The sequence below is a fragment of the Misgurnus anguillicaudatus genome, chromosome 21 (genome assembly GCF_027580225.2).
Source record: "Misgurnus anguillicaudatus chromosome 21, ASM2758022v2, whole genome shotgun sequence".
NCBI classification, from domain to species: Eukaryota; Metazoa; Chordata; class Actinopteri; order Cypriniformes; family Cobitidae; genus Misgurnus; species Misgurnus anguillicaudatus.
In genome coordinates, this window is record NC_073357.2 from 30,270,533 (window position 1) to 30,286,222 (window position 15,690).

At 38.3% G+C, this 15,690-nt stretch overlaps 1 protein-coding gene across 4 annotated transcripts in view; it reads left to right on the top strand.

The window, feature by feature from the left end:
* The window catches only part of tub (TUB bipartite transcription factor), a 113,348-nt gene that overhangs the window by 88,978 nt on the left and 8,680 nt on the right, over positions 1-15,690 (top strand). For 3 of the 4 annotated variants that reach the window (XM_055201738.2, XM_055201733.2, XM_055201736.2), the window contains 3 exons: positions 8,190-8,366; positions 8,812-8,945; positions 12,871-13,062. In XM_055201738.2, coding sequence (XP_055057713.2) covers positions 8,190-8,366; positions 8,812-8,945; positions 12,871-13,062 — 503 coding nt within the window. The remainder of the gene's footprint in view (positions 1-8,189; positions 8,367-8,811; positions 8,946-12,870; positions 13,063-15,690) is intronic. The other variant, XM_055201739.2, reaches the window with a different exon arrangement.

Sequence of the window (15,690 nt, forward strand, 5' to 3'; positions counted from 1 at the left end):
CACCAATCCCAGGAAGTAAACTGTTGTCTACAATCAGTGTGTTTGTTGTAGTCCAAGAAAAGAGATTTACTTTGGAGACGATAACTCGCATCATCGTTTACTTTGGGGTTTGCACCTTTTGCATATCGTTAACATAAATATACACTTATACACAAAGAAAATGTAAATTCGTGAATCGGACCATAGGTGCTCTTTAACTTGCCCCATCATGACTACAGGCCTGTCTCCATTTTCCAAGCGTGCTTTGTTTTGTTTACGGTTGGTTACCAATACCACGGTCATTCGCTCAAACAACTTGAATAAAACGCACCTAATTAGCATTTATTGTTTTTCGTTTTTTGCACATTTTGAAAAGATTTGCTTCATGTTTGGATGGAAACCCAGCTACTGTATGCGTTGTAGTTTATCTGAATTTTTTTTAGCGAAATCAAAGTTCTTTTTGGGGAATCCACAGAAATAGGCAGTCATATTTGGGACGCCTCCGGGGAATGATTTTAAACATGCAAGACTAGAGTCTTATCTGCTGGTGGAGAAGACAAATATCTCTAAAATCACATGCTAAAATCACAATGAAACATCATTTGGGACCCTGGACCACAAAGCAAGTTTTAAGTAGCACGGGTATATTTGTAGCAGAAGCCAAAAATATATGGATCAAAATTATTTGATTTTTCTTTTATGCCAAGTAAAGATCATGTTCCATGAAGATGTTATATACATTTAAAAATATCAAAACTTGATTTTTATGAGTGGATGTAATTACTAAGGACAACTGTAAAGGTCATTTTCTTAATATTTAGATTTTTTTGCACCCCCAGATTCCAGACTTTCATATAGTTGTATCTCGGGCAAATATTGTCCTATCCTAACAAACCATACATCAATGGAAAGCTTATTTATTCAAATTTTCAAATCTGGTTTTGTGGTCCAGAGTCACATATTTTTGACCAACAATTAAACCTGACATCAACTATATGAGCTCAAATTGCACCCTTTTTAGGGTCGTTTCAGCTACTGCAAATACATACAGGTTGGCAAACACCTCACACATCCGCTGTGCGGAGTCACCTGATTATGATGTTGAAGTACCACGAGAGCGATTCATAAGCACTGTTCTTGACTCGCTCTCCCTAAATCTTGATGTCATAATCATTGATTGGTCTGTGCAGCACTGCATGATGTTTCACAACATCTGTTAGCGCTGTGCCTAGAATTTATAAAAATGTCACCAACCAACTGCCGATTGACATGGTTTATTGCGTTTGGCACTTGGCAAGTGTTCATTGTAAGGCCCTGGTTTTAGACATAGAGAATAAGGTTGGTTTTATACTGTCATATTCATACCTTTAAAACTCTATTGTTTTGCGTTCAGGCTAAATTCTGCTGGCCTGTTTTTAACCCAATGCTGGGTAAATACTGGAAAAAAACATGTAGGATTATAAATAAATACATGAAAACAACCCAGCAAAGGTTTATGTATTACAGTTTTTCTCCATTGGTTTGGCTCATTTCCCGAAACAGAAACCACATTCTCAAAACAACATGGACAAACCTCCAAACCACGTGGCAAGTGTTCACAACAGAATTGAATTTCTCATTCATTTCATCAAATTGCAAATATCTAAGTACATGTCTCAATAGCTCAGTACATCTTTGCAACTGATTAAGTACAGTTAGCCTACATTTAGCAGAATTTCCAAGTGAATAGATCTTGTTGATCTAAACTGATTGGTTGATTCTCAGTCTAATGGTTGTTTACTCCAAAATGTGTCAGCGTTATTTCATTGTATAAGTCATCACATGCACAATAGTCTGTTCAATTGGCAAAATGAGTCAAGAACATAATACCATGAATAACATATATGAATGCTTTGAACATTTGATAAATTTATTACAGCAATTGACAGTCAGGGAAAACTAAAACTTGACTAACAAAGTAGGAGTTTACGCTTTTGTAGAGAATAATGGCATTGGAAGGAAACGAGGCCCCTCACATCCTCGTGTTTGTGGATGAAGCTGGCTTCAACCTGGCCAAGGGCCGAAGACGTGGCCATAAAATTATTGCCCACCGGGCCATGGTGGATGTCCGAGGCCAGTGAGGGGGCAATATTACTATGTTTGATGCCATATCTGAGAATGGTGTGGCCACTCACATCCCCAGTCTTGGCCCATACTATACACAGATGCTCCTCATCTTCTTGGACCGCCTTCAGTTTGATTTGATCCCTCAAAATGAGAAAGGTCTCGTCGGGCCTCACCTACCACAATATGTCATTGTATGGGACAATGTGAATTTCTACCGTGGCCTGCTAATCAGGGACTGGTTCACTACTCATCCAAGGATGGTCATGGTGTTCCTACCACCTTACTCTCCTTTCCTCAATCCTATTGAGTTTTTCTCCTCTGGGAGGTGGAGATATATGAGCATAGGGCTCAAAATCAAAGGTCCCTGCTCCATGATGAACGCTGCATGTTAGGATATTACAGGAGATCAGTGTAGGGGATGGTTGCGACATGCAAGCTGTTTTGTTCCCTCGTTGCATTGCAAGGGAGAATATACACTGTGATGTGGATGAGAATCTGTGGCCAGACAGACAGCAGCGTGTGGATGGTCAGGAGGGTGAGGATGGTGGCCAGGAGAGGAAGGGTGAGGACAGCGACCAGTGAAGAAATGTTAGTTCTGAAACTCCCGCATTATTTACAGCACTGTAGGCTGCATATAATTTTCATTGTTTTTTGTGTTTATATTAGAGTATATTATGCTTTATATATTTTCTTTTTGGTCTGGTGTATGGAAGTTACTTTGTGTGTGAATAAAAGTGGTTACAATTTCCTTGGCAGTGTGAGTGCAATGTGTGGTGTCAAACCTTGGAGGCTACTCTTACCCTAAAATCCTATTTTTTTTTTTTCAGTTTTATACACAATTGTATTCTGTTAGCTAGACAAAAAACAGTACAGTAACCATTGTCAATGAAGGACTGGGCTAAGACTGAAATGTGGACATAAGGTATATTTCAATGGTCCTCTGCCATAGTGACAAAACATCTAAACATTTTGACTTGCAGTGCTTACACAATGCCAAAGAGATAAAGCATTTTGGGGGCATTGACTGTTTAAATGAGAAGGAAATTTAGTTTTGACACATGAGTGAACGGTTTTGGGAGAGGTATGAGCTTTTGCAGGTGAACCATGGTGTTGTGCCGAACCATCCAAGTTATTTTGACAAAAGCGCCAAGAGTGTTGAGAACGTCCGGTCTGTTTCAAGAAATGAGCCAAAGCAAGGATAAGGATATTTGCCATTTTTGTGGCACTGATGCTTTATATGAAAAAGGAATTTATTTTTGAAGCATGAATGAACAGTTTTGGGAAATATATGAGCTTTTGCAAGTGAGCTATAGTGTTGAGCTGAACTGTAAGACTGTTTTGCCAAATGATCTTAGAGTTTTGAGAATGTAATTTCTGTTTCAAGAAATGAGCCAAACCAATGGAGAAAAACTGTAACTCAACATGTGTTCTGTCCAATATTTACCCAGCATAACACATTCAAAAACAACACATGCATGCTTCTGTGGGGTTCAGAATTGCATTACATTCATTTCAAAGCAAAAACACTGACATTTATGAGAGTGATTGTCAAGTATGGTAGTCTATACTTGCAATGTGATGTACTGCAAGTCACTGCACACACATGGAGCAGTGTTCAGCTGTCATTGCAGCACCTTGGGAGCAATTGGGGGAAACATGGTTGAGAGTGCCGGCCGTGAAACTCGTCATGATAGATTGAATACAACGCTGTGTGAGTGAACACAGATGTTAACATTACTGTACTTTGTGTACAATGTTAAAATCCCAAAATGCCCTGAAGACAAAACTGAAGATTTTAATCTGATTTTAAACTGCAAAAGGATTTAGACTGCAAAAAACTTGGATGGATGGATGGATGGATGAATGAATGAATGGATGAATCTAGAGATGGATGGAGGTATTGCTTAATGGACAGATGGGTAGAAACATTAGGGGGTAATGATGGATGGATGGATCTATAACTTGTTGAATGGATGGATAGATTGATAAAGGTATGGATTGATCGATGAATGGATAGATGGACAGATTTATGAGGATATGGCTTGAAGGACGATAGATAGATAGATGGATGGAGGGATGGATTAAGAGATGGACAAATGTATGTCTTGATGGATGGATAGATAGAGGTATGTCTTGATGAATGATAGATAGACAGGTGGATAGATACATGGATAGATGGATGGACGGATAAATGTAGAGATGGATGGAGGTATGACTTAATGGACGGACCGATTGATAGATACATGGATGGATAAATGGATGGAGGTATGGATGGATGGATGGATGGAGGTATGGTTTTATGGATGATGATGGACAGTTTTTGGAGCTATGGCTTGATGGATGATAGATGGACTGATGGATAGATGCGTGTATGGATGGATGAATATAAAGATGCATGGAGGTATGATTGATGGACAGATGAAAAGATACATGGATGGATAAATAGATGGAGGTATGAATAGATGGACAGATGGTTGAACAAATGGATGGATGGAGGTATGGTTTCATGAATGAATGGATGGACAGATTTATAGAGCTATAGCTTGATGGATGGATGGATGGATGGATGGATGGATACATGGATAGATAAATGGATGGATGGACAGATGGATGAACAAATGGATAGATGGAGGTATGGTTTAATGGATGAATGGATGCACAGATTTATGGAGCTATAGCTTGATGGATGGATGGATAGATACATGGATGGATAAATGGATGGATGGATGAACAAATGGATGGATGGAGGTATGGTTTTATGGATGGATGGATGGATGGATGGATGGACAGTTTTTGGAGCTATGGTTTGATGGATGATAGATGGACCAATGGATAGATGCGTGTATGGATGGATGAATATAAAGATGCATGAAGGTATGACTTAATGTATGGATTGGTGGACAGATGGATAGATACATAGATGGATAAATAGATGGAGGTATGAATGAATGGACAGATGGATGAACAAATGGATGGATGGAGGTATGGTTTCATGGATGAATGGATGGACAGATTTATAGAGCTATAGCTTGATGGATGTATAGATAAATACATGGATGGATAAATGGATGGATGGACAGATGGATGAACAAATAGATGGATGGAGGTATGGTTTCATGGATGAATGGATGGACAGATTTATAGAGCTATAGCTTGATGGATGTATGGATAGATACATGGATGGATAAATGGATGGATGGATGAACAAATGGATGGATGGAGGTTTGGTTTTATGGATGGATGGATGGATGGATGGATGGATGGAGCTATAGCTTGATGGATGGATGAAAGGATAGATGGATGGATAGATACATGGATGGATACATGGATAGATAGATGAACAAATGGATGGATGGAGGTATGGTTTCATGGATGGACAGATTTATGGAGCTATAGCTTGATGGATGGATGGATGCATGGATAGATGGATGGACAGTTTTTGGAGCTATGGCTTGATAGATGATAGATGGACCAATGGATAGATGCGTGTATGAATGGATGAATATAAAGATGCATGTAGGTATGACTTAATGGATGGATTGATGGACAGATGGATAGATACATGGATGGATAAATAGATGGAGGTATGAATAGATGGACAGATGGATGAACAAATGGATGGATGGAGGTATGGTTTCATGGATGAATGGATGGTCAGATTTATGGAGCTACAGCTTGATGGATGAGAGATGGACCGATGGATAGATGCGTGTATGGATGGATGAATAAAAAGATGCATGGAGGTATGACTTAATGTAAGAATTGATGGACAGATGGATGGATAGATACATGGATGGATGGATGGACAGATGGATGAACAATTGGATGGATGGAGGTATGTTTCATGGATGAATGAATAGACAAATTAATGGAGCTATGGCTTGATGGATGATAGATGGACCGATGGATAGATGCGTGGATTGATGGATGAATATAAAGATGCATGATGGTATGACTTAATGGACAAATTGATAGACAGATGGATAGATACATGGATGGAAGTATGCATTGATGGATGGATGGATGAATAGAGGTATGTCTTGATGGATACATGGATTTACAGATAAATAGAGGTATGGCTTAAGGGACAGATGGATGAAGGCTCTAATATGGGCAGTTGTACAGCCTGTTGCACTGCTTGGTTAAAGGCCTAGGTATTAATCACTTTTTAATTCGTACGCAAGGATCCGTGTACAGTGTGGGTGACGGAAATTTGTCATCACCATACTATACATATTGTACACACCAGATTTTTGTAACCGGCGGTCACACAGGTTGCATATGCAACTTTATTTTTTTTGCAGTAATTAGGTTATCCACAAGGTGCCCTGGGAGCATCGATTCACAAGGTAGTCGAGGAAAACTGCATACACAGGTTTCCTGTTTACAAACATTAGAGGGTGCGTGCGCATCTTAGAGGCAGAAAGCCAGATTGGTGAGCTTTTCCGCTACTACGACAACCTTAAGTATTGAAGCGTTCTTTATTGTTTGTATATAAATAAAACTTGATTTTAGTTGGAGCTGTTTTTCTGTCTTTACTTTTGCAGTGTTACTGTGATGCATGTATGAATTAACATGTTAGGCTAGTAATGTAATAGCCGCATCTACTGGTATGTTAGACATCAGGCACCTAGCACTGACTCTGTTGGTATAATTAACCACGCAACAACTCCTTGGCATTTTGACTTACAGACAACGCTTCTAGCCTACAACACGAGACACGTCTCTTATTTCTGCCTATCGGTTGCGTGCGCAATTCAAGCAGTGATGACATCGCCGAGAAATCCATGTATAAACACAATGGGACCGGAACGTGTGCAAGCTACTTTGACAATGGATATGTCAATGAATATGTGACCCTGGACCAAAAAACAGTCAATTTTTTTTAAATTGAGATTTATAAATGATCTGAAAGCTAAATAAATAAGATATCCATTCATTTATGGTTTGTTAGGATAGGATAATATTTGGCCGGTGTAATGACCTTGTTGTTGGCTAAATGGGGGAAGCTGTAAGCTTTTACAACAACCAAACTTGAATGGGAAATCCCTAAGGAACGGGTAGCAAAGCGAAGTTTGTATGCGATTTTCTGGCCAATTTTGATTTCACTTTTGCTGCATCCACTTACAAAAATTAAGTTTTTATATTTTTATGGTAGTTAATTTACAAAATATCTTTATGGAACATGATCTTTACATAATATACTATACACTGTAAAAAAAACTTTGCTGCCTTAAATTTTTTTGTTAAATCAACTCAGATTTACAAGTCAACAATGAGTTGTCACAACTTATAAAATATTGTTAAGAAAAGTCAACTTAATTTGATAACAACTCACCTGTAGTTATAACAACTCATCTCTAGTCAAGATAAATAATAGTAAGTTGAAATGACTTGTAAATCCGAGTTGATTCAACAAAAAATTTTGAGGCAGCAAAGTATTTTTTACAGTGTAAGGATTTTTGGCATAAAAGGAAAATCTATTATTTTAACCCATGGAATGTAGCTTTTTCTACAAAAATACCCTTGTGACTTTTTACTGGTTTTGTGGTCCAGAGTCACATTTATGAGAAATTGTGCGAATACCTCAGGAAGTACCCACATTTATACCAAGAAAGAGTACAAAGATTATTTTTAACTTGTACGCTGGTGTACGCGTAAATAAATGAACTATACTTTCAGCTTAAGGCACAAAGGACAGTATGTTCTCCACTAGTGATGATCACTAATTGAAATGAAATATAAAGCCCAGGCTGACACAAGAGCATCTATAAATAGATGATTAGCAAATTCTTGAAAACCCAAAGGCACTTAAAAGCATCAGCACATAAAATTCAAATAAAGTTCATCTCAAAGGACACATGCATTAAGCTACTGTACAGTATGTGTTATAACGAGATTCAAAAGTAATTACGCCAGTCGAAATAGAAAGCGGTGCTGAAAGTCTAAAGAATTAAATTCATTCTTCATGCATAAAGAGTGAATGTCTGTCTCCATTTGTTCATGTTTTCAAAGAACACCATTAAATTGTGTAACACCATAGTGGATGAAGATGGTTGGTATAGTTGAGTTAATGGTGTTACTGTGTTGTGGTGGTGCCACAGGAATTGATGGGCCCGCTGCCTTCCAGGATGAGGGTCAGGAGCTGGGCAACCAGATTCAGATCCTAACCGTGGGCCACTCACCTGCACAGGAGAGCGAGGCAGAGGGCCAGGGGGAGGCAGTGGGCAGCACACAGTCACAGGGCAAACGGGACCTACGGGTCACCATGCTAAAGAAAGGTACATAGTGATAGTCCTCCGACTATAACCAGAGTGGAGAGAGAGACAGATAGTATTTTCACCAGTCCTCAATATATTACGGATCACCTAACATGAAATAACATCATCATGTTTCTGTAATATCATATGGCAACTAACACTATAAGATTGACTGTCAAGCATTTATAGTCAGCTTCTGCCTCTCTCTCTTCCTTCTGTGAGATGTTTAATGTCTGGAATATTTTTAGTGCAACTCTGGTTCATGTCGGTCTGAATGGCAGACAGCCATTTGTCTTTTTCTACTCATTACTGCTCATGTGTTGAACAGACTATGAGATTCAGTATGCTCTTTTGGCATCAGAGCACAGTTTTTTCCACTGCGTGCCTTACGTTTGCTTTTTACCTGCTTCTGTTCTTTCCTCGTGTTCAGCCTGATCATCACTTTAATGTCCTCTCTTGCTCAAAGGAATCTCCAGTAGCATGAACTTTGATGAGGATGATGAGGACGATGATGATCAAGACGATTTGATCAGCTCAAGCTCATCTCAGCTTAACAGCAACACAAGACCTGGATCTGCCACCAGCAAAAAGTCCACCAAGGTACATGGCAGAAATTTCTCAACTGATTTAGAAGCTGTGGTCATTTTTTTAACACTTCATGCTTGCGTTATACATTTTTATACATCTTGATAGATCGCATATCGTAGCTATCCAGTTGGGTACAACCATTCCATTTACACTTGGCCACATGAAAGTAGTAGCCAGATAAACGGATTCAAATCCATTCTGCCTTATGCAAGCTTAACGCTATTCACATTGATGTGGTTCACAAAAACCAATTTTTTTGTTCAACTGAAAGTAAATTAGCCTTCTGCCTTAAAAATATTAGTTGACTTATCTGCATTTTTAAAGGGACACTCCACTTGTTTTGAAAATATGCTTATTTATTCAGTTCCCCTAGAGTTAAACATTTGATTTTTACAGTTTTGAAATCAATTCAGCTGATCTCTGGGTCTGGCGGTACCACTTTTAGCATAGCTTAGCATAATCCATTGAATCTGATTAGACCATTAGCATCACGCTAAAAAAAATAAACAAAGATATTTTTCCTATTTAAAACTTGACTCTTCTGTAGTTACACCTTGTACCTACGGAAAATTAAAAGTTGCGATTTTCTAGGCAGATATGGCTAGGACAATTCTTTCTTTCTGGCGTAATACTCAAGAACTTTGCTGCTGTAACATGGCTGCAGGATGTGCAATCAGTGCTTTAAGTGGGCCGGTACTCAGTACCGCCACTTCCAAAAATAGCTCTTGAGCGTACCACCACCTCTCCGTGCACCCAGAACGTGCTTTTAGCGTACCGGAACGCTCATTTGCACATCTGTTTAAAAATCAGAGGTTTAATTTAATCCTTTGGCTGCGCTGCAGCTTTTCAGAGCGCCCTTAATGTACGCTTCCTAATTCGTCCCACCAAGAGCAGAGACTACATTACCCATACACCCTTGCGTGTACAAGTTAAAAGCGCATGCGTCGGTCAGTCAGTGTCAACGTGCTCTGGAGAGGTGTGTGTTTGTGTGTGAAACGCGCAACCATAGCTGCTCGGTTAAAATGAAAATACAATGAACACTTAATATGCCCTCCTTGTTTTAGACTCTGAGTAGTAAAAGAACAAGGTCAGAATCAGAGGACTCGCTGGCTGACATCCCACCAAGCCAGAATGATAGCTGCAGGTCAGACGCAAGCCTTGTAGGTACGTGATAATCTCCGCTGTCGCGGCTGTCAGTTTGGTTCCCCTCGACGCAACTTCGGATTTCCTCAGGCGATGTGCAGAAAACATTCTTGAAATTGTAATATACATTTAGTTTAATTGCTAAACTACAAGTGAACGAATTTTCAATGAATTTGAACGACGTGCACAGTAGTTTGACCACCCGCAAAATGGAAAACAATGGGACAAAATAAATGACTTTTGAGATTCAAATGCCAGTATTTTGTTATTCTTGAACCCATAGACATAGTCTTGGTGTCATTTTAAAGTTTTTTTTTCAAGCTCTTTCTATCTGAACAACTAGTTTTAGCATTTAACCATGCTGAAAATTTTACTCACATATCTACCTTTTGCACATTTTATTTATGTTCAAAAAGCTCTTTCTACAGTAGCTCTTTCTAATGGTATTTTTTCAAAACCCTTTTGCACATTTTATTTATGTTCAGTAGCTATTTCTAGCTCAAGCAAATCCAAAAAAACTTATAAAAGGATTTATTATTTTTTACAAGGTCGTCTTTTGACTGCTGAATATAAAACCCCTTCAATATAGGAGTCGAGTCAGCAAAAAAAAAAAAAAAAATTGAGTACCGGCACCTCTTTTGTGCCACTTAAAGCACTGGGTGCAATGATATTACGTAGTGCCCCAAAATAGTCCCCTGCTATTGAAAGTTACCAAGGGGACTGTTTTCAAGCGCTGTGTAATATAATATTATAATAGTACAAGATGTAACTACAGAAGAGTCAAGTTTTAAATAGGAAAAATATCAAAACTCATGGGGTTATTTTTTACCACGATGCTAATGGTCTAATCAGATTCAATAGATTATGCTAAGCTATGATAAAAGTGGTACCGCCAGAACCGGAGATCAGCTGAATGGATTCCAAAACAATAAAAATCAAATGTTTAACTCTAGGTGAGCTGGAAAATTAGCATATTAAAATACTGACATATTCCTGTGGGCAGAGTTTAGTAAAAAAAATTTGAGTGTCCCTTTAACTTGAATTGACTCAATTTTTTAAGGCAGCCAGGTAACTTACTTTTTTAAGTTAAACTAACAAATCTTTTTTAAAGTGCAGGATGCTCAGATCGCTCGGGGCTCCTAAACCTTTGTATGCTGACATAGTTCTGTTTAAGAGGAATAGACTCTCTGAGCAACCAGATTGAATTACGCTTGGCCAAGAATGTGTCATGAACAACCTGCTGAGGTTACCATGGTTACCCGTTATTTGGCTTTTTTGATAAAGGCACTATAAAAAGTTTGTTCAATGCACTTGAATAAAAAAATCCAGAACTGCTTTATGTTTTGCAAACCATTTAGAAAAAAGAAGCTTAAAGGATCATGTGAATACTGCTGTTAATATAAACAGTTCAGTGACAAGATAATTTTTACTTATTTACTGCTTCCTGCCTACTCTTAAATATTCTCCAAGTATATGACATGTTGTCGACTGTATATGTAAGGAATAATACACGATGGGCCGTTGATGTGAACTGGAGTGCCTTTACATTACGAGTATGCATTATTTTCTTGGAGTAAATTATTATATATCTGATTGATTCCATGGGTGTTGATTATTTTTCTGTAAATCACACACCTAACTTGTTAAATGTTTTCAAAATAGGCACCAGAGCAATGTTTGTGTTAACTGTGGTATAAGCGGAATAGCCGTCCTTTGAATTTTGGAAATAATGCACCACCTTGGTGCAATAGTGTAACCACCTTGGCTGTGTGTAACCACCTTGGCTTATAATTCAACGGCTCGTTGTCAATCATTCCTTACATATATTTGGCATGGAAATCTGCCATTGCTGACTATCCTAAGTGGCTTAACAATTGACAGTTGACTGCGTCTAGCTCAAAATGTGAGCTCCTCAGTGGCCAGCAGTATTGTACATCTAGTGCTGACAGAAGCGACTGTGTATTGTCATGCTATGATGTATTTTCCTGTGTCTGCTTAGGCACAAAGCCTGCAGTGCTGGAAATGGAGGGTCATAGTCCTGTTGTTTCCTATGGCAACAGTGAAATGATTACTTTCTTAAAATAACTTGGTGATGAAAACCATGCCTTTCTGAAGCCCCTGCCCCAGCCTATGTCTCACTGGGGATCTGTTGCATCATGTTCTATAGAGATAAAATCTTATTTATTATAGTTAAACATAACATTTCTACTTTTTTTGCATGCAGATACATGTATACATGCATCCTTGGCAGATAAGGCAAAGGAAATGACAGCGGTTGTTATAAAATTTCAAGCAGTGACTTCTGCTTCAATAAATAAAGACTAAAATATAAGTAAACGATGACAAATCTGAATGAAAGGTGATAATTTACAGCAACCAAAAAATGTTTGCCATTATACTGTACTACACTTTTTAACCTAAAATCTGAAATAACTAAAACTTTAATATTGCAGTAAACCAAAACTATAAAATCTTTTTGGATCTCATTTACTGGTCATTGTCGTGTAATGGCTCATCCTGGTCTCCTGAGACTGACCGTGCTAACGTCACGGGGTTGCTTTGCTGCACTTTAACATTTCACTTTTAATCCCAACTGTTTACATTTCAGACCACAGGGGTGAATTACTCATTTATTAATTTATGTATTACCTAAAACTCATTTGGCCTGGACCCAACTGCATAGTTTAAAAAAGAACATAAACACATCTATTTGTAAAACTATGTGCACCTTTCTTTCAATATGTCAGTTTGAAATTGCGTGAACGATCTCTGTCTGCCTGATCCGATGTAACAGGAGGCAACCTCGGCTTCCACCCCATTGGCCAACGAGCCGTCCATCGAGGTGGATGATTTAGAGGAGTTCACTCTCAGACCTGCCCCCCAAGGAATTACTGTAAAGTGCCGGATCACACGGGACAAGAAGGGCATGGACAGGGGCATGTACCCCACCTACTACCTCCATCTGGAGAGAGAGGACGGAAAGAAGGTCAGACAGATTCATTGCTCCCTGTTTTTGTAAAGGGTTATTCAGAATTCATTATTGTTGTGATCTAACAATCAGAGCCAATCAGTGACGCTCCATTTTCCAATCTGCTGAAGAGCTTCGGATGATTGACTCAATGAAAGGGGCAAATTTAACCCAGAGAGATGCTTGACCAAATGTCATTTGGCAATAATATTGTTGCACAGGTCATGTGCTTTTTACTATGCGACTAAAATTAATACGAAAACAGGGTATAAACATATCTTATTCCCTAGATGGAGTAAATTGGCTGTTTCTCAATCCCAGCACTACCTCAAGTGGTAAAGATGATAGCCACTGATAATGATCCCATTTTATGTGTATATTTTAACTTAAAGGTCCCGTTCTTTCTGTGTTTCTGAAGCTTTTATTGTGTTTATAGTGGGCAATATAACATTTGTTCATGTTTCAAAACGTGGTATTTTTCACACAATTGACTTATCTGTATAGCGCTGTTTTCACTGTCCTAAAAACAGGCTGATGTCTTCCTTGTTAAATGAAGTCCCTCATTCAGAAATACGTAACGAGTTCTGATTGTTTAGTTTGTTTAGTGTGTTGTGATTCAATAGCAGCTTACCTTAGCAGAGCCGTTTGAGCTTAGCTGACGACAGCGTATTCCTGTGGGCGGAGTTTAGTCAAAAACTGCTTTATTGACATCATTAAACCAGGAAGTAGAGGGCTGTAGTCAAAACCAGCCGTTCGCTGTAGGCTTTGAAAGGAGACTTCTGTTAAAGAAAATATATCGCCTGGCAGTGAACTTTGAGCATTATCATTTTGCAGGCATTATTTATGCTTTAACAGCAACATTACACACTAACTAAAGTTTGAAAAAAGGGATCAGGAAGAACGTGACCTTTAATGACACCACAGTATACACAGTATATTTGAAGAGTTCAAATGCAAAACCTTCTAAGTGCGTCTGACAAGTTTTCTTGTAAATGAGCATTTTTATCAGGCTCTTTCAGTGGCAAGAAAAAGTATGTGAACCTTTTGGAATTTAATGGTTTTCTGAATATATTTGTTATAAAATGTGATCTGATCTTCATTTAAGATCTTTCATGTCTTTATTAAACACTCACATTCAACCTTTTAAAAAAAGTGAACCCTTATAATAACTGGTTGACTACTTCTTGGCAGCAATAACCTCAACCAGGCGCTTCCTGTAGCTGTGGATCAGACCTGCAGATCGTTGAAGAGGAATTTTAGTCCATTCTTCCTGGCTTATATTTATATGTCATATATTTACACTGTAAAAAATAAAAAGTTGACTTAACTTAAATTTTCAAGGCAACTTGCTGCACAGCTTTTTTGAGTTTACTCAACTCTTGGATGATGTAGTTCACCTAACTCAATTTACTGAGTAATGTCAACTTACACCAAAAGTTGAACCAACTTAAGCTGAATAGGTAATAAGCAAATTTCTATGTTTACTCAACTAGTGGCTAAGTTGGGTAAAGAGTAATTTAGTATATCCAAATTTAACTAATCTACATGTTTTGGACTGTGGGAGTGTACACAGAAAGATCTCTTAAAAAAAGTCTTTGTCTGACTTAAACCAGAGACCTTTTTGCTGTGAGGCAACAATGATGCGCGTTAATTCATTGTGCTGCCCTCTACACTGAACACACACTTCTCAATCATGGTAACAATGAACAAACATAATTCTTTAAAAATTACTCTAAATACAACATATAACTAACATTAATAACATAACAACATAAATAAATCCAGCAACATTAAAACGGTCATCTTTTTTAGTAAATACTGTATTAACCAAAGAAGTGAACATGTCTCAATGCATGCTGGGAACCATTCCGATCATTGTTTTTTTTTAAATTGCTTGTTCAGATTACTCGGTTTGGCAAGTTGGGTGAACGAATTGGACAAAAACTTATACATCTAAGTCCAGTCAACAAAATAATATTTGTTAGCTGAATGATTATGCTCTTTTCATTCAGTAAACACAAAATAATCAATTGACGCCATTCAACAAAGAAATCTTTGTTCAAGTTACTTAATGTTCTTTGTTGAATGAACATTTTAAAGTTGGATTTTTTACAGTGTATATGAATGGCCCTTTTCAAGTCAATCCATAGCATTTCTATTGGGTTGAGGTCTGGGCTCTGACTTGGCCACTGCAAAATGCGGATTTTGTTTTTCTGAAGCCATTCTGTTGTGGACTTGCTCTGGTGTTTTGGGTCGTTGTCTTGTTGCAGCACCCACCTTCTACGCAGTTTCAGCTGACGTACAGACATTCTCACATTATCTTGAAGAATTGTCTGATATACTTGGGAATTCATCTTCACCTCAGTGATTGCAAGCTGGCCAGGCCCTGATGCAGGGATGATGTTTTCATGATTATATGTTGTGCCCTTCTTACGCCAGATGTAGTGCTGTGTGTTTTTTCCAAATAGTTCAATCTTAGTTTCATCAGTCCTCAAAACATTTTGCCAACACCGCTGTGGAGTGTCAATGTACTCTTTTGCAAACTTCAGGTGTGCAGCGATGTTTTTTTTAATAAGCAGTGGCTTCCTTTGTGGTGTCCTGCCGTGGATACCCTTCTTGCTCTTTGAGATTTTTTTATGTATTGTA